The sequence below is a fragment of the Setaria italica genome, chromosome II (assembly GCF_000263155.2).
Source record: "Setaria italica strain Yugu1 chromosome II, Setaria_italica_v2.0, whole genome shotgun sequence".
Classification (NCBI taxonomy): Eukaryota; Viridiplantae; Streptophyta; class Magnoliopsida; order Poales; family Poaceae; genus Setaria; species Setaria italica.
Window position 1 is genome coordinate 6,447,406 of NC_028451.1, and position 19,910 is coordinate 6,467,315.

General features: G+C 40.9%; 1 protein-coding gene across 1 annotated transcript; it reads left to right on the forward strand.

Annotated features, from left to right (window-relative positions):
* Positions 1–3,132: 3,132 nt before the first annotated feature.
* On the forward strand, positions 3,133–18,716 carry LOC101783290 (rRNA biogenesis protein RRP5). The gene is made up of 40 exons (XM_004955716.3): positions 3,133–3,470; positions 3,587–3,792; positions 4,749–4,889; positions 4,985–5,161; positions 5,753–5,849; positions 6,451–6,563; positions 6,658–6,780; positions 6,871–6,942; positions 7,053–7,145; positions 7,282–7,392; positions 7,495–7,617; positions 8,000–8,188; positions 8,303–8,377; positions 8,563–8,699; positions 8,954–9,088; positions 9,812–9,951; positions 10,101–10,166; positions 10,626–10,732; positions 10,809–10,889; positions 10,963–11,037; positions 11,126–11,227; positions 11,782–11,935; positions 12,012–12,139; positions 12,468–12,551; positions 12,645–12,745; positions 13,196–13,349; positions 13,442–13,516; positions 13,595–13,745; positions 13,947–14,562; positions 15,034–15,094; positions 15,538–15,683; positions 15,759–15,942; positions 16,020–16,118; positions 16,189–16,508; positions 16,597–16,773; positions 17,050–17,146; positions 17,229–17,384; positions 17,476–17,712; positions 17,808–17,891; positions 18,302–18,716. Exons 1-40 carry the CDS (start codon positions 3,269–3,271, stop codon positions 18,425–18,427), a joined length of 5,715 nt encoding a protein of 1,904 aa, XP_004955773.1. The 5' UTR covers positions 3,133–3,268; the 3' UTR covers positions 18,428–18,716.
* Positions 18,717–19,910: the final 1,194 nt, after the last annotated feature.

Below are 19,910 nucleotides of genomic sequence, written 5' to 3' on the forward strand. Positions count from 1 at the left end.
TCTAATCGGAACATGGAGCGACCACCCAGGAAAACAGTACAACCACAAGGACTACATGGCTCTGGTCTTGGCTAACTAATTTGAGGACTCTAGTGTTGGACTGGTGTTAAGGGGGCAATGACTCGCGGAACCTCGTGCACTGGAACACACTAGGGAAGTCTTTGTAAAGGCCTCGTAGCGTCCCTATGCAATCACACCTCGAAAGTGTGGTATTGTGCCTACTTTTGCATAGCATGGTTGGGTCTAAAGTTCACCTGAACTTTTACGCGACTTGTGGGTAAAGATGTACAACCTCTGCAGAGTGTAAAACTGTTATAACAGCCGTGCTCACGGTCAAGAGCGGCCTGGACCCTCACATGATTAATTTACTTGAAGATGATACTACTATGTTATATGTTATGTTCATGCTTATAGTATATCATTGCTCTATATTAATTGTGGGATGGTATAAAATTACATTTGCTAGTAATTAGATGATGAATAAAATTTGATCAACTAAAAGTGCTAATCGCAGTTAACCTTATCAGCCTTCCACCTTATAAAGCCTTGCATGTCATATATATTTCTCTCTTGCTGAGTACGATATGTGCTCACGCTTGTGTTTTATATATTGCATCTACAACGTCCGGATTGCTGCTCAGACCCGGAGAATTTGAAGATTACTGAAGTTTTTGGAAGAGTTCTAGGAGAGTCCACCAGTCAGGTGCCTGTGGAGTTTTTGGAGATCTGCTGCCTATATTAGAGATTTCTATCTCAATTCTGGTTACATAATTTATGTAATTCTCTCTTTATGCTATAACACTCTATTTGATATTTACTGAAGTCATCGTATGTGTGAAATTTGATCCTGGCACACATATGATAGTCATCTGGTTTTACCTTTAAAACCGGGTGTGACAATTACCATCAGTGGGTCTTGGTTATGTAGGTGAGCTTGGAGGCGCTAGAGCTGTGGGACGCAGTGGAGGTGGTCACCAAGGATCGCACCAAGGATCGGCGGGCTTTAGCCGCCATCTTGCGCACGGTGCCGTCAGAGATGAAGGCTGGGCTTGACGTGAAGAAATCGGCAAAAGAGGCGTGGGATGCGGTGAAGAAGATGCGGGCTGGCGACGACCGCACGAAGTCCGCGAGTGTGCAACGCCTCATGAAGGAGTTCAACAACATGGCATTCCGCCACAGGGAGACCTTCGGCGACTTCGCATGCACATCAACGGGCTCACCGCCAGCCTGTGCGAGCTCGGTGAGGAGATGAAGGACAGCCGCGTCATGAAGAAGGTGCTGCGTGTCGTCCCTAGGAAGCTAAAGCAGGTCACGGTGGCGATCGAGATTGTCGGCGACATCAACACCATGACTGTTGAGGAGCTCGTCGGCCAGCTGTAGGTGGCGGAGGACGTGGATATTGAAGACCAAGCGGCGGCCATTGAGGGCCACGTGGGGAAAATGCTTCTCACGGAGGCGCAGTGGGAAGCAAGGCGGCGTCAGCGTGGAGGCAAGGAGTAGGCGTACGGCAGTGGTGCACGACGCGGCGGATGTGAGAACAATGGCGGCCATGAAAGTGATCGTGACGGCGGCGGCAGTAGCACGAGCTCGGGGCGCGGTAGGAGCCGCTACCAAGGGAAATGCTTCAACTGCGGGGAGCACGGGCACATGGCGCGGGACTGCCCAAAGAAGAAGAAGGAGCGTGTGCGGCATCGACAAGGAGGCGACGCTGCTGTGAAGATCCAGTCTGTCATGTCGTGTTTATGGGAGATTGTTAGGAATAAACACGCCTTGGAGTCTGTTCCGGGTGAGGTGTCACGTCGTGTGTGTGTGTGTGCCTGAAGGGTAGCTGCGGGTGCGTCGCGTGATCGAGTCGTAGATGGATTGGTGCGAGTGGTGTGCGTGGCGCGGGTCTTGTAGAGGAAGCTGCCATGATCGGGTCGAGGACGAGCACGTTCCACGGATCGTGCGCAATGGCCGGCGTCGAGTTGAGCTCCCCAGCCTATAAGAGGCCCACTGTTAATCTTCTTCCTTGCATCGCGGTCGTGACCAGAGGAGCAAGGGATCCTAGTGTTCCTGGGCGAGGCCAACAGCCGACGCCGGCGCCACCAGCCGCGTCGAGCAAGCACCACCGCAACCACAAGCACCGTGTCCGCTGTCCGCATCTGGATCATCAGCTTCGTCGTTGGCTCCCTCGCCGGCGTCATCTCCGGACTATTGCTGTTCGTGCTGTTCCGTCTCACGCTCAACTGCATCCGCTCTGCCTCCTGCTCGCCTTTCTCCGTGCAGACGCCGCCGTCTCCGCTCTCGTCTTCCTCCACCTCCATGGCGCTGGCGTCGTCCTCCATGAAGCCACCCTCAACACCGGCGTCTGCGAAGCTCTTGTGGTCTCCATCCACCACGAGGCCTCCTCCGTGCTCCTCTTCCTCCCGCTCCGGGTCTACAGCCGCCGCTGCCACGGCCCACGACTCCTCGAGGAACTGGAGGAACTCGTCGCGGACCTCCCCTTCCAGCCACGCCATCGGCACGCACGCTGGCGGTGGCGGCGGCGACGCGGTTTCCTCCAGGAAGAGGAGGTACTCCACGAGGACGTCGCCCTCCAGCCACGCCACTGGGAGCGGCGAAGCCGCGAAGCAGGCCACCGTCTGCATGATGCGCCGCCACTTGCGGATGGAGCGCAAGTTACACGAGGCGGCCACGGCTCGGGCGCGGGGTGGGCGAGAGAATGCGCGTGCCGCCGCGAGGCTGTGGTTTTGTAGACCGGGTGCGCGCACGGGCGAGTCAGTCTGTGTCGAGGTTGGAGTCCTACTCAGAGGGGATCACCGCTCACGAATCTATTCTTGCACCTGCACGACAGCACGATCACCTCCACGGCTTGCAGAATTCTTTCCATAAAAAATACTTTCATGAAACACAAGCCTACAAAATTTGTTCAAAGTTTCAGACAAATACGGTTCTCACAAAAAAAAAAGAGAGCCGTTCATGGGCAGTTCGGGCCATCAAGTGAGGCCCCCCGTGTCGGAGCCTCAAGTTGGGCCGGAAACGAATGGCCCAACCATCCGACAGCCCACATTCCAAAACCCTCTCCCAGCCCACGACCTACTAAAACCCTAACCCCCAGCTGCCTCGGCGGTCTCATTCATTACCCGGCCACCCGCACGGCGGCGACTCCGTGCTGACGGCGAGCGGCGACAGACGAGCAAGCCGCGCTCGGGGAGCTACGAGCGTGCGCGCCGAGGCTGCCGCAGCGAACCAGCGCCGCAAGCAAGGAGCCTGAGCCCTCGCAGCCATGGCGCCGCCGCGCGGCGATAGGAAGAAGGGGAAGGGCGGTGGCGGCGGCAAGACCGACCTGCGGCCCGACCGCAAGCAGTTCAAAAAGCACCGCAAGGAGGAGGCGGCGTCTGAGCAGGGGGATTGCGACGGGGAGCACCAGCAGCCGGGCTCCGCCGCGCTCCTCGCCGCGGCGTCCGACGAAGCTGACTTCCCGAGAGGTAAGCATCGAGCTGCGCGGTCCCCCTCCCTCCCTCCCTCCCCTTTTCTGCGGCTTGCTGCGTTCCAATTTTGCTCCGCGCTGATGCGTTGTCGTGCGTTCTGGGGTGCTGTGCAGGGGGACGCAGCTTCCTCAGCAAGGACGAGGTGGCGGAGGCCCGCGCGGAGGCCGAGGAGGATTTCGAGAGGGAGGGGAAGAAGGGGAAGAGGAAGAGGAAGGCCGGCGAGTCGTCTGGTTTCGGTGCGGATGATGACTTGGGGACGCTCTTCGGCGGGGCCACCACCGGGAAGCTCCCACGATTTGCTAATCGCATCACACTGAAGGTTTTGCCCTCTGAAACCCAGTTACTCTGTCAGAATGTGATTGGCCTTCAAATTAATTGCAACATAAATTTGAACCTTGGTAACCACACATTTAGGGTCCCTCAACTGCTCAACAAAAGGTCAAAGCTTGTTTATCTTGTGATTAGAGATCAGAAAACACCATAAAGGCTTAAGTGTAATGCTCCCTTGTGCAATTTACTCTCCAAATAGTCAACCTGTTGTAGCAACTAGCAAGCGGCTGGGTTGTAGCGAAACTTCACATGGTAGAATGGAATCCTGTACATTCTAATGCTGTGATATTTGATTCGCGCCAGTAATTCAGTTGCCGGAAACTATTGGACTTTAGCTCCAAATTCCCACAGTCCTCGTATGCCTAACAGATTTGAACCCTTGGAACACATGCTGGACAGCTGGTGTGTGCTTTCAAAGTGCCATGTAAATGGTACAATAGTTTTAGACTCTAATGCCAGTTTTAAATTAAAATTTTGAAATCTTGAAAGAGCCATTGAATTATTATGCATTTATCTCTATCTGGTAGCATGAACTGGTTCATGAGATGTTTTCTGCATGTCAAGCTTTGAGTGAGAGAAAAAACAGCAAGAATCTGGATCACACAGTTCTTGAGATCTTTTCCATTCTGTCATACTTTTGAACTAAATAATCTCCATAAAAGGTTACTGGATTAGCCTGTTTTTGACAGTTTCAGTTGCAGCTGCTGGGGTATTGTACCAGTTACTTTCTGATGTGCAGTAAGGTGATGTAGTGAAACATTCAGATTTCTCATTGCATTAGGTGCGGCTGGCAGGGGTGCCATTGGTTCCTTTGAACAAGACTTTTAGGTCATATGTTGCTAGCTATATATTGGGTGATAACTGTGATTATTCTGATTTGTTACCTTGAAATGTTTGGAGATGTGATAAATGGTCTCAGGTGGTCATGACGATTTTTTTTGCCAGAATGTTTCACCAAATATGAAGCTCTGGGGTGTTGTAATTGAGGTTAACCAAAAAGATATTGTATTAAGTCTACCTGGTGGAATGAGAGGGTTTGTTCGCTCAGAGGATGTATGTGACATCGCTTTGCATGAAAATCGTAAGGTAAATAACAGCTTTTCTTAAAGTATTACATAATTGATGCTGCTTTGTCAGTGATTTGCCATCTGGTGAGTCCAACCTATATTGTTCTTTTGCAGGATAGCGAGAACAGTATATGTGCTGAAGTCGTTCATGTTGGTCAGCTTGTTCCTTGTATAGTCCTGCGAGTTGATGATGACAGGAAAGAAGGAAAAGTAAACAGAAGGGTTTGGCTATCATTGCGATTAAGCCAGCTGTACAAGGGACTTTCTCTGGATGCCTTGCAGGAAGGAATGGTAATTTTTAATAACCCTACTCTGGATGTGCTTGATACCAGCTGAGCTTTTGGGAAAGAAATCATCTATGTTTGGTTATTTCCATTTTGCATCTCAGTTCTAAATATGTTTTATATTATATTCACAACCATTTCAGTGTTTGTTTTTGATTCAACGATTTGGTTATTCTACTGAAACGATAAATGAAGCAGAACTTAATGTTTTTTTGGGAAAAAATAATGGGCAAAAGTTTACATGCAAAATCAGAAACGCTTGCTACTCAAGCTTGCAAATATGTGTAGGAGCATATATCAAGCATATACACTCCCGCAAAGATCCAGTCAAACTTCCTAAAATCTGCACCGTCAAACTTCCTAAAGTTTATACCATTCAGAATTGCTATATAAAAATTGTATCACCAGAAATGTATTCATAAAAGTTTATTTTTATTATCCTATAATCTGTATTGATGTCAAGTTATAAAAAAGTTGAGGCCAAAGTCGCATCCTGGGCTTGCGAAGATCTAAAACATCAAACAAAGGGGGGGGGGGGAGGTAGTTCCCATTTGAAATGGTCTGATCTGATTCTTGGATGTGATGGATGTTCTCGTAGGTACTTGCTGCCCAAGTTAAAAGTGTTGAGGACCATGGTTACATTCTTCATTTTGGAGTACCTTCCTTCAGTGGATTTATGCAAAAGGCTGACAAAGGTATACTTAAGCACTAGCTTCATCAGATCGTGATAAATTGGTGTTTCTCCTTGACATATTTAAATCACTGTTTATTTGTCTATAGCGATAATCTATTAGTTCTGTTCTCTTTCTTTTAGTTTGAACAGCACTCCCTGTTCTGGTAGGCTTAGTAGCTTATGAGCATGTGGTACATAGTTGTGTACATTTCAATATTTCTATCTCTAAAAACTTACATTTTTGCGGGGAAAAAAGTACAAACAAACACCTTTTGGTATTTGTGTTCTTTTGGTGTACTTATGCATAGAAACAGTTTAGCTCTCAGAGTTTCTTTGTTGTTTTCATGTTTATAGTGCATGCACTTTGCAAGGTATAGTGCAGAGTTCTTGTAAAGTGCAGAGTATATAAAATGTTTTTGTACTACTTATGTAACTGTAAACTGCTCTCTATAGATTTGTATGCTTGCTAGAAGATAAACATTAGTGTAATTTGTCATACTTAATTTAATAGACTGTATACTTGGAACTCTGTTCGACCTTTGTCCCCCATTGCCTATACTGATAATGATATTGTTTATTGAGAGGGATTCTGGAGTTAACTAACTGTTTGTTCTCTTGAACAGAAAATGTGAAGATTGAGCCCAGACAACTGATACAATGTGTTGTGAAGGCTATCGACAAAACTCGGGCTATTGTTCACTTGAGTTCTGATGAAGACTTGGTTTCTAAATCTATTGTATGGCAAAGAACTATAAATGCTCTTTACTGATCTTTATTTGATTGTGATCTGAGTCATCTCTAATTTTTTTGTTTATGTTGTTTTTGTATAGATTAAAGATCTGAAGGGCCTTTCCATTGATCATTTGATTCCTGGTATGATGGTTAATGCACGTGTCCATTCAGTTCTTGAAAATGGAGTAATGTTATCATTTCTTACTTATTTCAGTGGAACTGTAAGTGATTTCCTAACTGTCTAATCATATTTTTTGGGTTTACAGTTGTTCTTGTATTATCATTTCACAGCGTCTTCGTTTTCTTGTCAGGTTGACATCTTTAATTTGTCAAATCCCTTTCCCTCTGGTAATTGGAAAGATGGTTACAGTAAGAATAAGAAGGTATTCAAGAATTTCTTCTCTGCATTATTGATAATTGTCATTGCCATGGTGCCTATTTTTGACAATTTTGGATAAGCGATTTGTGTAAGTCTGTGCACTATAATTTACAGGTAAATGCTCGCATCCTATTCGTTGATCCATCAACGAGGGCAGTTGGGCTTACATTGAACAAACATTTACTTCATCTTGAAGTGCCCCCTATTGTAAGTTGTCTGGTTTTGCATAATAATCAGTTTGATGCATTCTTTGGTGTTGTCCTTTATGCCTTTAAAGAGAAAATAGTAAAAGGCAATTTTGTTCAGATTTCTTTCTTGGTTGTTGATTTTCCCTTTTATGCAGAATCTAAAAGCTGGAGATATCTACGATAAATCAAAGGTGTTGAGGATAGATAAAAAGGCTGGTCTTTTTCTTGAAATACCTTCTTCAACTCCATCACCTGGATTTATTAGTGTATGTGAAACTGTAAATATTTTGTTGTGCATTGTTTTATGATGTAAGAGCTCACACAAAGACTTTTTTTTTAATATTTTCATATGGCAACCTTATCCACAGATACATGACGTGTCAGACAAAGATGTGAAGAACTTGGAGAAGAAGTTTAAGGAAGGCAGTAGCCTACGCGTCCGTATACTTGGAGTGCGAAATCTTGAAGGAGTTGCAATAGGCACTGTAAAAGTAATCACATCATGTCACTCATTTTTCTTAGTGATGATATTCGTCAAAAAGGAACACTGGAGGCACACTTATAGTTTATGTCCTGATTTATTTCCTTTCGATTTATAAGTTTCTAACTTTTGATACTCAGCACTGTTCTTGTATTTTATGCTTCGTAGCTCGTGTCACATCATTTGTCTTTGGGCATCCATTGGTGTATTAGACCTTTTGAATTTATAACTTATGCAAGCTGTTAATCAGTTTTCATTTAGTGTAAAAGAGTTCCACTGTTGTGATAAGCACATTATGTATATATCCATGTTTCCGTTATAATATGGGTAACCGATAGTTGTTGTGAGTCAATTTTGTTACATGAGTATCTCTATGTTCAATGTTTTTGCAGGACAGTGCTTTTGAAGGATCCGTTTTCACTCATGATGATGTTAAACCTGGAATGTTAGTGAGAGCTAAGGTTGTTACTGTTGAGCCATTTGGTGCAATCGTGCAGTTTTCCAGTGGTGTGAAAGCACTTTGCCCGCTTCCACACATGTCAGAGTTGGAACATGTTGTAAAACCACCAAAGAAATTTAAGGTGCAGTTGTGATTCCTTGTTGCTTATTCCACTTCCAATTGTTTACACATGAAATTTCTATGTTAAAATATGTTGAATATGATGATAATTGAACTGAGTTTGTTCTTTATGCAGGCTGGAGCTGAGCTTCTATTCCGTGTATTGGGCTGCAAATCCAAGAGAGTTACAGTGACATGCAAGAAGTCTCTGGTACTATGTTCTTATATTCAGAATTTCTGGTACATAATTTACAGCAGTACATAATATTGTTCTCTAAATCCTTACTAATTCTTCTCTAGATAAGAAGAATCAAAGATAGAGCTCATAATCGTTTTTATATCCGTTCTTTGTTTTCTGTGAGATAGTCTAGTTGTAAAATTATGGATCTATTTCAGGTGAAATCAAAACTTGATGTGCTGGCATCGTATGCTGATGCTAAAGTCGGTTTAGTGACTCATGGATGGATTGCTAAAATCGAAAAGCATGGTTGCTTTGTAAAATTCTATAACGGAGTTCAGGGTTTTGTTAGCAGGTTAGTATCTCAATTTCCTACTTCTGATGTAGGTCAGCTTGGTGCTGTGAATCAAAATAGATTTTGCTACAAACTTTCATGTTAGATAAATTAATAGTGAAAGTTGGCACTTATTTTAGTACACGCATCTGTCTGTGAGGTGTGGGCCTTTTACTGTTTTTGGCAACATTTTTTATTAAAATACTATTTTTCACAGTTTCATTTATATGATTCTGAATCATCTGCTTTCTTGATTCCTGGTGAACTGATATTAGATCTGAGCTTGGATTAGAGGCAGGAACTGAAGCGGAAAATGTTTATCATGTTGGGCAAGTCATCAAATGTAGAATTATCAGTGTGCTCCCTGCTTCAAGGAGAATAAACGTTAGTTTTGTCATATCTCATAATAGGTGAGTTCTCTGTCATGCTCTTTTGTTTATGTTTTTCTGTTCTATAATAAACATGGACAATCATATATTTTTAGAATTTCTTTGAAGTTTATTCTTTCATTGAGCATTTCTTTGTCATCTTTCTGTTTACCTTTAGGAAATTTATTTGGTTTTCGAATTATGAAGTCTATCAATTCTCATCAGTGGAAGCGCAGGCCCAGCATATTGGTGTTTTTCATGATTAAGTAAAATAAGATGTTATGGTGGGGTTTAAAATGACTTGCAAGTTTTGAAACTAGTATTTGTTTTTAAACTAGTATTTTGGTGGAGAATGTAAAATGATAGAAATGAACAACTTGACCTGCTGTAGACCAAGGAAATAACTAAGCTCATCAGTTTATCTACATGATACCTTTAAAAAGTGAAATACTCCATGCTGAAGTTTTCCGTAAACATTGTAAATGTGTTTGTGAATGGTTTAACTGCACACCTGTACCACACAGAGGTCAAAGTTATGTATTTGACCATTATATTTTGGTAATTTCTTTGATTTTGAATCCCTTTTTGGGTAATGCTCCCACCTGGCACCCAAAAATTTCATCTTTGTACAAGAAAAAGGCTCCTGCTAGTTCTCTGCTCTGTTTATGAATTTTTGTGGAATTTCCAGAATGGTCATTTTTTCCCTACATACTAGCTTTACAATTGAACTTTAACCCTCTATGCATTTATTTTTTCCTCATGTAGGATTATTCCAGCAGATATTGCAAAGTTGGGTAGTATTGTCTCGGGTGTTGTGGAGCGGCTTACTCCTGCTGCTGTTGTTGTCAGTGTAAATGGCTTCTCCAAGGGGACAATACTAAATGAACATTTGGCAGACCATCATGGTATATCCTCATATTTTACGTGATCTGCAACTATTTTGTTGAGTCAAGAAATCTCCCTACGTCTCGTGGGTTCACACTCATATTCTCTGTTGCAGTTTTTTCATAATATCTTTAGTGTTGTGGCCTTAATTTGATTTTTTTTTCATTAGGTCAAGCTGCTCAGTTGAAGAATTTGCTGAAACCTGGGCACGAGTTCAACCAACTCTTAGTTCTCGGTGAAGTCAACAAACTTTGTTTGTTATTCAATGCACATTAAAAAACAGAAGGATCCTCTTGCTATTCTGTGCTCCCTCATCATAAATGTTTGACAATTTGGACATTTACAGTCTCTAATTTCTAATTTTGGTTTTACCTTTCTATATGGAAATGATAGCAAAGAAATTCTAAAATCTTTATATCATTATCAATGCACATGGTTTTAAACTGCACACTTTCTAAACCTTTATATCTATGGAGTGCCATGAATGGTTTATGAAACTATGAGCAGAATCTAACAATGGCAAATCTGAAGTTCACTGTTATGCATGCACACATTGTAGCTTGTCTTGGTCTGCATGCTGTCGTCATCATACAATTAGTTGTTTATAGTTGCTTAATGATACAGTTCTTGTTGTCATCAGATGGATTTCACATTGCTAATTTTCCCTCTGGTTTTCTAATACCATGCTCTGCAGATATCGAAGGCCAAAATTTAGTTCTTTCAGCAAAGCACTCACTTATCAATAGCTCAAATGACATTCCTTCAGAGATACTGCAGATGCATCCTGGAGCTTTAGTTCATGTAAAATTTTATTTTTCTCTAGTTATTTTTGGTGAGCCTTTAATGATCAACTCAGCTGACATTTCTTTTCTCGTAGGGTTATATTTGCAACATCATAGAAGCTGGTTGTTTTGTCCGCTTTCTTGGACATTTGACTGGTTTCTCTCCCAAGGACAAAGTAAGAAATTTTCGACTCTGCCATACTTTTTGTTGTTTTGAAAAGAATGCCTAATTTTTCTTGTTTCACAAAGGCAGTTGATAGGCGGGTGGAAAAGCTTTCTGATGCGTTCTATGTTGGCCAGTCAGTTCGGAGTCATATACTCAGCGTATGTTTCCATCTTTCCTGGTATATATTTGTTACCATCCTCTGTTATTTATGTTCTTCTAAATCTGTGTTTTTCCTCCCCCTAATAGGTAAACGCAGAAACTGCTAGAGTAAAACTCTCACTTCAACAGTCAATGTGCTCCTCAACGGATTCTTCGTTTATTCAAGGATACTTTCTTTTGGATCAGAAGGTTATAATAAAACACAATTACCTCTTACTCTGTGTTGAAGAAGGATTTTCTTTGATCTTCTGGTAGCTCATAATAATAGTGGCTTTGATGTGTGGGCATGTGAGATTTTTGTGGAACCTGCTAAGTAATTGCTGTTTTCTTGTGGGGTCCAGAAAGCTAATGGCTGTTCCTTGTAACTGTTGCTTCCTGTTTTATTTTGTTCTCCAATTGCTAGTTTCTTTTTTATGTGTACACATGGGGCATCTTGCTCATGTGCTTGTTTATATGCATTACATGTGGGTCTTCTACAAGATAATCTAGGTCATGGGTGAGTTTGCTGTGGGCGTTCATGTCACTAGTGATAATTCTGACATATGCAACCTGTTTGATCAGAGCAGGGTAATTTGTTCAATAACATAGGGTTAAGATTACAATACCACCACCAGTAAATCTGTAGATAGAATTTCGTTATTTAAGAGTTTGGACTTTTAACTGGTGTACCTTTGGTATCTTAATGATGTTAAGCTCATTCATAATGATGTTTTTACACTTGTCGTTTGTGACTACCTCTGTAGATTTCGGCATTGAAGTACTCAAGCCATGATTGGGCTCACGCTTTTGGCATTGGTAGCCTAGTTGAGGGGGAGGTGGGAGCAATAGAAGAATATGGTATTGTCCTTAACTTCAATGACCATCCGGATGTTGTTGGTTTAATTGAACATCATCAACGTAAGTAATTCTCCTTTCATGATGTTAACAATTCGACCTGCGACCATGCTAATTTCTCTTTTTTCTGTTTCTGCAGTCAGTGACAGTACTCTAGAAGTGGGGTCTTCTGTGAAGGGCCTTGTTTTGGATTTATCTGATGGAGTTGTTAACTTATCCCTTAAACCAGAGCTAATTAGTAGTGTCAGAATTGGTGGAACAAAGAAGGTAGGTTGTACCTTTGGTGTGAAGTTGTCAGTATAGTTAGGTATTGCATGTACCTGAAATAGGTTACGTGCTTGTGAAAGTCTTGTACGTAATTTATTATGGCCTATATATTGCTTGCTGGTGTGCCCTTCATATGTAGAAACTTGTGCACATTGGTTCGGGCAGTATAGATTAAGTCTGGATCATATCATGAACACTTTATCCAGAACTCATTCTGCATTTTTTGTCTTTACATTTTAATTAGCGCAATATGCAGCTTTTTTGTTATTATATTCAGTCCAGTTCATGTATTATGAGAACTTTACATTATATTTCCTTTTCACTTTAGAAACGCCAAAGGCCTACAGTTGCAGACTTGGAGCTTCATGAGGAAGTGAATGCAGTTGTGGAGATAGTCAAAGAGAGCTATGTGGTGTGTAAATACTTTCTTCATTTGACCAATTTGTTTGTTGAATAATAGGCTGATGCAATTTATGTTACTCTTTTGTGTATTTACTTAATCCAGGTTCTTTCAATCCCCGAGTATAACTATGCAATTGGTTTTGCATCACTGATGGATTACAACTCACAACTGCTTGCCACCCACCGCTATGATAATGGGCAACGGTAATTTTTGGAACTTCGCCAATTTTGAATTCAATTTTTAGCATTGTTGGCTTACTACTATTTGAGTAGCCTACTGGTCAGTTTTGACATAAACACTGAGGAAACTTGAACCCTTCTATGTGTAGCACTACACAACAATGTAGTCTCTTGATATGGATTCTTTTAGAGTTACAGATTTAATATTTGCTTGAACTTGCAACTGTCATAGCTTAAGGCCTTAAGGAGGAATGTGAACGAAACACTAAAGAAGACTGACCGTTTGTGTTTTACTAATCTTGTGCCTTGCTTGAGTTGAGCTTGATACACCAAGTACAGAAATATGTCTACATTCAAGCATAATCAATTTCAGCTCCGATGATTTTATCGTGCTTGATACATAGTCATATCATTATTTCTTATTCTGATTGTGTCACCCACTTGTTTTCTTATTTTTCTTTGTTTTTATTGTAGCATTACTGTGGTTGTTGGAAATATCCCAAGTTCTGACCCGTCTGGAAGGCTCATCCTACTCCCTAAAGCATCAGCCCAGGATTCTGGCCTGTCTGGTTCTAAAAGGGCTAAGAAAAAATCAGAATACAAAGTTGGGTCACTTGTTGAAGCAGAGGTGCAGTTATTTTCATTTCAGATCCTGAAATTGACAACTGTTTTCATTTTCAATGTTTGCAAACTTTGCTTACACATCCTTTTGGACCTCAGATAATTGATATCAAGCCACTAGAACTAATACTGAAATTTGGTGCCAATCTTCATGGAAGAATTCATATTACCGAGGTAAACATCAGAATTTACTTGAGACATCTTTCTTGTGTAATATTGGCTAATCACTAATTAGTGGTACATTTCTGATAGGTTCTTGAAGAGGATTCTGCTGAGCGTCCCTTTAGTAAACTCAGAATCGGGCAAAAGCTTACTGCCAGAATTGTTGCAGAGGCTGAACCTTCTGGAAAGAATGGCAAAAACTTCAAATGGGAATTGTCTATTAGACCGTCTATGCTTAAGGGTATGCTTTGCTGCTTATCTTTTCAATCTGTCTATTCCATAATAAACAATCATCTCATATATGTCGTATGGCTTCATTCAGCTCACCCATAGCTAAAATCCTGTGCTGACTGCTTTGCATTGTTTATACCTTTCTGTGTTTCTTAATCTGTGACATGGCTCTTTCCTGATTGGTTGATCTTTTTTACTGGCAATTGAGCAGGTGAGTTTGAAGAATCAACTGCTCATAAAGAAGAATTTAATCACACCACGAATGTGGTTGTGTGTGGTTATGTCGTCAGAGTGGATAAGGAATGGGTCTGGTTAACTGTATCAAGAAATGTTATGGCTCATTTGTTTATTCTGGATAGTTCTTCTGACCCCAGTGAACTAAAACAGTTCCAGCAGCGCTTTAGTGTAGGCCAAGCAGTAAAAGGCTGTGTTATTAGTGTGAACCGGGAGAAAAGATTGCTTAGGGTGAAAGCACTTGATAACCAATGTGCACAACATAATATAGACAAAATACAACAATCAGAGTCCTCGTTGGTTGAACAAACAAAACAAGGAGATGTCATTGGTGGACGTGTTCAAAAAATTCTACCTGGTGTTGGTGGACTTGTCGTTCAGATTGGACCTCATCTTCATGGAAGGGTTCATTATACTGAAATTGTCGACTCATGGGTGGCAGACCCCTTGTCTGGATTCCATGAGGGTCAATTTGTGAAGTGCAAGGTCCTGTCTGTAAGCCGCTCATCTGAAGGATCTCTTCGAGTTGATCTATCACTCCGCTCATCAAACATACGCACAGATTCTAGCAATTCAAGACTATTTGATGAAGGGTAAGTGCTTTTTGTCGTGATTTTCTTATTAATAAGATATTAATGAACAATGTTATTTCATTTGTGTAAGTGTTCTTTCATCAAAAAAATTGAAATGTACTCCAAACTGACATATGAAGTATTAGCTCTAGCTGATGGTAGCTGTGCTTTTGGGTATGAAGTATTGGCCTGGATGTCTCCCTTTTTTTTTTGGAGATAAAAATCCTGTGCCAGCCCCATGCGGCAAAGCAAGCCCTTGTTACTGAAAATCTTGTAATTACACTGTCCATAAGAAAGTATGAAGTATAGCTGCCAATTCCATTGTCATTTACACCATGTATTGTTTTCTTTTCGCGAACGACGCTACACATCATTTAACATTAAGAGAAAGGTTCGGAGGGAGATGCAGGACTGCACTTCCCCCTACTTACAAAAGCTAATACAAAAAACTGTTACAGACAACTAACTTCCTCCACATGTATTGTTTTATAGGGCAACCTGTATCCCACGGATTGAGAAGATAGAGGATCTGCTTCCTGGAACTGAGATTAAGGTATTTTTCCCAATTTTGTATTAATTTACTTTCATTTGAAGTATTGTAGAATAAACTTATATGGTATATCTGGTTTATCATTCCTGAAAAACGACTTGCAAGTGGGAAGGCAGAGTCTATAATTCAAGCATTATCTAACTATATGGTATATCTGGTTTATCATTCCTGAAAAACATAATTTGTTACTTTATCGTACAAAAGCTGTAAATAGGGTCGGTGGCAATACACAGTAACTCTGGGCAAATTCTCTATCTGCTGTGGTACCAAAACATCTGTGTGTGTTTTACGTTTTATATCTATCATTGTTGAAGTGTAGTATGCCATGAAATAAAGTTAATATTTCAGCATATTTCGGTAACTAAAGTTATGGTTTTGTACCATTTAGTATGAAGTGTATCTTTCTGTGTTGTGAAGTGACGTGTTTCGTCCTGCTAACTATCTAGGGCTATGTGAAGAATGTTAATCCCAAAGGATGTTTTATTATGCTTTCTCGAATGGTTGAGGCTAGGATTACTCTGTCAAATTTATCAGATGAATACGTTGAAAATCCTCAGAAGGATTTCCCTGTTGGAATGCTTGTACATGGAAGGTGAGATCTTACCATTTGCAAATGCTTATGTAAAATACAAATATATTCTCCCTTGAATCTAACAAAAAACTGCAGGGTCTTGTCTACGGACCCATCATCAGGGAGAGTTGAGGCGTCACTCAGGAAGAACACTGGTAGCAAATTAGAAAAGCCGGATGATATTAATTATAGTGATTTACATGTTGGGGACATCATTGATGGCCAAGTTAAGCGGGTTGAATCCTATGGATTATTTGTCACAATTAGGAGCAGTGAATTGGTATGTGTACTTGTCATTAGACTCCACAACTTTTTGAAATCATTGTGTTTTCCATTTTCTAACTACTCCTTTTGCAGGTTGGTCTGTGCCATGTATCAGAACTTTCTGATGAGCCAGTCCTTGATATTAACTCTCGCTATAAAGCTGGTGATATGGTCAAAGCCAAAATTTTGAAGGTAAGGTTTATCTTTTGTCAGGCCTTCTTCTTGCCACTGCACATTTTAAAATTCGCTACTTTGCATTCAGATCGATGAGAAGCGGCACCGAGTATCCCTTGGAATGAAGAAATCGTACTTTGATTGTGGTCTGACTGCTGGTACAAATGATGATGATGAAATTGCTCCTATGGACATCAGCATTGCCTCTCAGGTTGCAGGATATCACAACAAAGTTCATTCCGCAGCAGAACCAAGGGCTTCTGTGCTGCCTCTTCAGGTCTCCTTGGATGAATCTGAAGGTTCTGACCTAGAGGATAATAGTAATGAAGGCCATGAAATTGCCAATGGATCTGAAGCAAATGCTAAAAAGAGTGACAAACGGTTGAAGAAGGAAGCAAGGAAACAAAGGTATCCAGACATTGCATTCTACTTCTATGATGTTTTTTTCTTTGACATATGCATCAGACATTACATGCTTTTACATGGTTTGCAACAGGGAATTAGAAATCAGTGCCTTGGAGGAAAGGGCATTACAGGGAGATATACCGAGAACTCCAGATGATTTTGAGAAGTTGGTCAGGAGCTCACCGAATAGTAGTTTTGTCTGGATAAAATATATGGCGTGTTTGTTAGATCTTGCAGATGTTGAGAAAGCACGTGCAATAGCAGAGAGGTCTGTCTGCAGTCCAAAGCATTATTTTTAATACTGTTTAAAATATTCTTTGGTGATAGGAAGCAGTTTTCTTGTATCATCTTGGTAGTGTGATTTGCTTTTGTTTTCTGTTGGTTTCGTTTGCAAAGGATGTAGACTTTCCTTGTTAAACTTTCTTTTGGAACACTTCTGTTTACTGTGGATTTATATGATCTAATATTTTTTCCTTTCTCTGTTGGTTCAAACTTTTTGACTGCATCAGTTTGCATCTTTTATAATTGTCCCTCATTTTTTTAGGGCTTTAAAAACAATAATCCCCAGAGAAGAGGAGGAAAGACTTAATGTTTGGGTAGCATATTTCAATCTGGAAAATGAATATGGGAGTCCACGGGAGGTAAAATTGAGCAATGGCATATTTTGGGTTCCTATCTGTTGTTGTACTTGGATATACTGATATATCTGTTGATGCACACCAGGATGCTGTCAAGAAGGTATTCCAAAGAGCCTTGCAATACTGTGATCACAAAAAGTTGCACTTGGCCCTTCTCGCAGTGTATGAGAGGACTGAGCAGTACGAACTTGCAGATGAACTTCTTGATAGAATGACCAAAAGATTCAAAACTTCCTGCAAGGTTAGTTTGTCTCTGTCCTTTTAAGTTGAAGCGTAGTGGACTAAATCATATTTGTTTCTGGAGCATAATTATGACTTTGTATAAACTGCAGATATGGTTATGCCGTATTCAGTTTGCCCTCAAGCAAGGCAAGGATGTTGAGTACATCAAAGCTGTTGTAAACCGTGCGCTTCTGAGTTTGCCACAGAGAAAGCGTATAAAATTCCTCTCGAAGACAGCTATTCTAGAATTCAAGTGTGGGGCGCCTGAAGAAGGAAGGTCCAGATTTGAACTAATCTTACGGGAGTACCCAAAAAGAACAGATCTTTGGAGTGTTTATCTAGACCAAGTAAGGAGCATTAAATTGATCATATGTATAATGTGTCATCTGTACTGTTATTCTCTTAAATCATGCAAGTTCGCTTACATATTGACATTTTGTAGGAAATCCGCCTTGGTGACATAGAAATTATAAGGGGATTATTTGATAAGGCTACTTGTCTTACCCTACCTCCAAAAAAGATGCAGGTTTGCCTCTATTCCAATGGATTTAGTATTTTATTGCTATATGTAACATGATAACAATTATATGCGGAAACTTCATTCGGAACTGTTCTCGTCGTGCACCTTCACTCTCTGGGTGTACTTGATTTCATAAGTGAAATATTACTTATTTTTTCCTTTTGTTTTATTTCTTTGCTAAAACTCAACCTTCAAATGATTAGACATAGGCTTATTTCTTAGTTGTGGTTCAATCTCAAACTCTAGCATATCTTTGTTCCTTTTACTGCACTGCTGATGTGGTCTCTTGAATTTGTTTTGGATTGACTGCTGCTTGTTCTGCTATGGGTTTTGCAGTTCTTGATATTTTCCTGTCACAATTATAACAAAAGGGCCATTTATTCTTTTGACTGATCTTTGTGTTCAATATATCGCAGTTCTTGTTCAAGAAGTACCTTAAGTTCGAGAAGTCGCTGGGTGAAGACAATGAAAGGATCCAGCATGTGCAGCAGATAGCAATGAAATATGTTCAGAGTTCACTGCCATCCGAAAGCCACCCCTGAACTTGAGCGGTTGCCACCACTGGCAATGCAGTGTGCGAGTTGCTCCTCTGATCTTTACTTCCAGGAGTCAAACGCTGACATCAGGCAGAATCAGAATCGCTGCAGACACAATTTTGCTCGTGATAGGAACAAGACAGAATATTAGGAAAATTCGCTGTTGTGATTTGAGGATCAATAGCTGTATCCGGTCGGCATTTAGCATGCCTATTGAACATCTTTGTGAAAAACATTAATGCAAGTGCTGATTGCCTGAAAGGAAAGGAAACTACAATTTTGAATATTGCAAACTCTTCGCACGTCTCACCCAAACGTTGTTTTGCTTTAGTTTGTCTCACTTTGTGGGAGAGGTAAGAGAAAGGGGTGGGAATTAGAAGACGGATACATCTCCATGGTCCTTCATGACTACAAATACACATGCCACAACTCATCCTCATGAAACAAACAAGGAATTGGGGATATTGAAAGCTTTTTTCTCAAGATATTTTAGTTTTGTCCAAGATTAATTTTTTTTAACTTTGATCAAAATTATAGAAAGATACGCCACCATCTACATGTCAATTGAGTTTCATTAAATCCATCATTTATTAGAGGCGTCAAGTTAAAAATTTGATCAAAGTTAAAGAAATTTGACTTGTGATAAAACTAAAGTACCTTGCTTGTTTTAGAGGATGTAGTATAATGCAAGATGCAATTACTTGATTTGCTGTCCCTTATTTCTAAGACATGCATATATTTCAATGTTCAACTTTCTAACGCTACTTGAAATCTGATCATTAGTGAGGATCGTAAATAATGACAGGCATTCTGCTGATCACATAGAAGGCGTCACAAGGTGACAGGAAAAAGCTCGTCATGATCGATATTACTGGCATCGTGACGGTAACCCGGAAGGCATCACTATTATAAATAATAAAAATAAAAAGTGAAGGGGAAAATCTTGTCATGATTGAACGTTCGGACATCAGTGAAATTTCTCTTCGGACGCTTCATCGTGACATTGAAAAATAAACACTACAACACTAGAAATCACTACTCGCATCATCGAAAGAAACACGTATAAATGACAAGTCAACTATTGAAACATTTACAATAAATTTTTGCAGCATTGTAAAACAGTTGTTACAACATCATCTCACGTGTCACCATTCCGAAAATAAGCGCTACAATATCACAGATAAACCAATTATAGAATCTTAAAATAACTATTGCAACATTAATAATCAAGTGAAATCTCTTGCAACATCGTTGCGTACCTATCGCAACGAAAATACACGCAAAATTTTGACCGCAGCATGTTCACAGGGGTTGGGGGCTTGGGGCGTCCGATTTTTTTTGGGACGTCGGACACCCTAAACCAAGCATCACTGTTGACTAATTGTAGCGACAGACTGCCCATGCCGTCCGTCACCACTGCACTTCACATATTTAGTTACATTGCCTCTTAATTAGTTCTTTAAGAACCGTCCTGAACTACCTAAACTAT

Excerpts from the sequence above, each read along its gene's own strand:
- LOC101783290 (XM_004955716.3), top strand. The coding sequence starts at position 3,269 with ATGGCGCCGCCGCGCGGCGATAGGAAGAAGGGGAAGGGCGGTGGCGGC. Across the intron at positions 7,618-7,999 it reads TTGCAATAGGCACTGTAAAA|GACAGTGCTTTTGAAGGATC; the intron begins GTAATCACATCA and ends ATGTTTTTGCAG. Across the intron at positions 9,089-9,811 it reads TTTGTCATATCTCATAATAG|GATTATTCCAGCAGATATTG; the intron begins GTGAGTTCTCTG and ends TTCCTCATGTAG.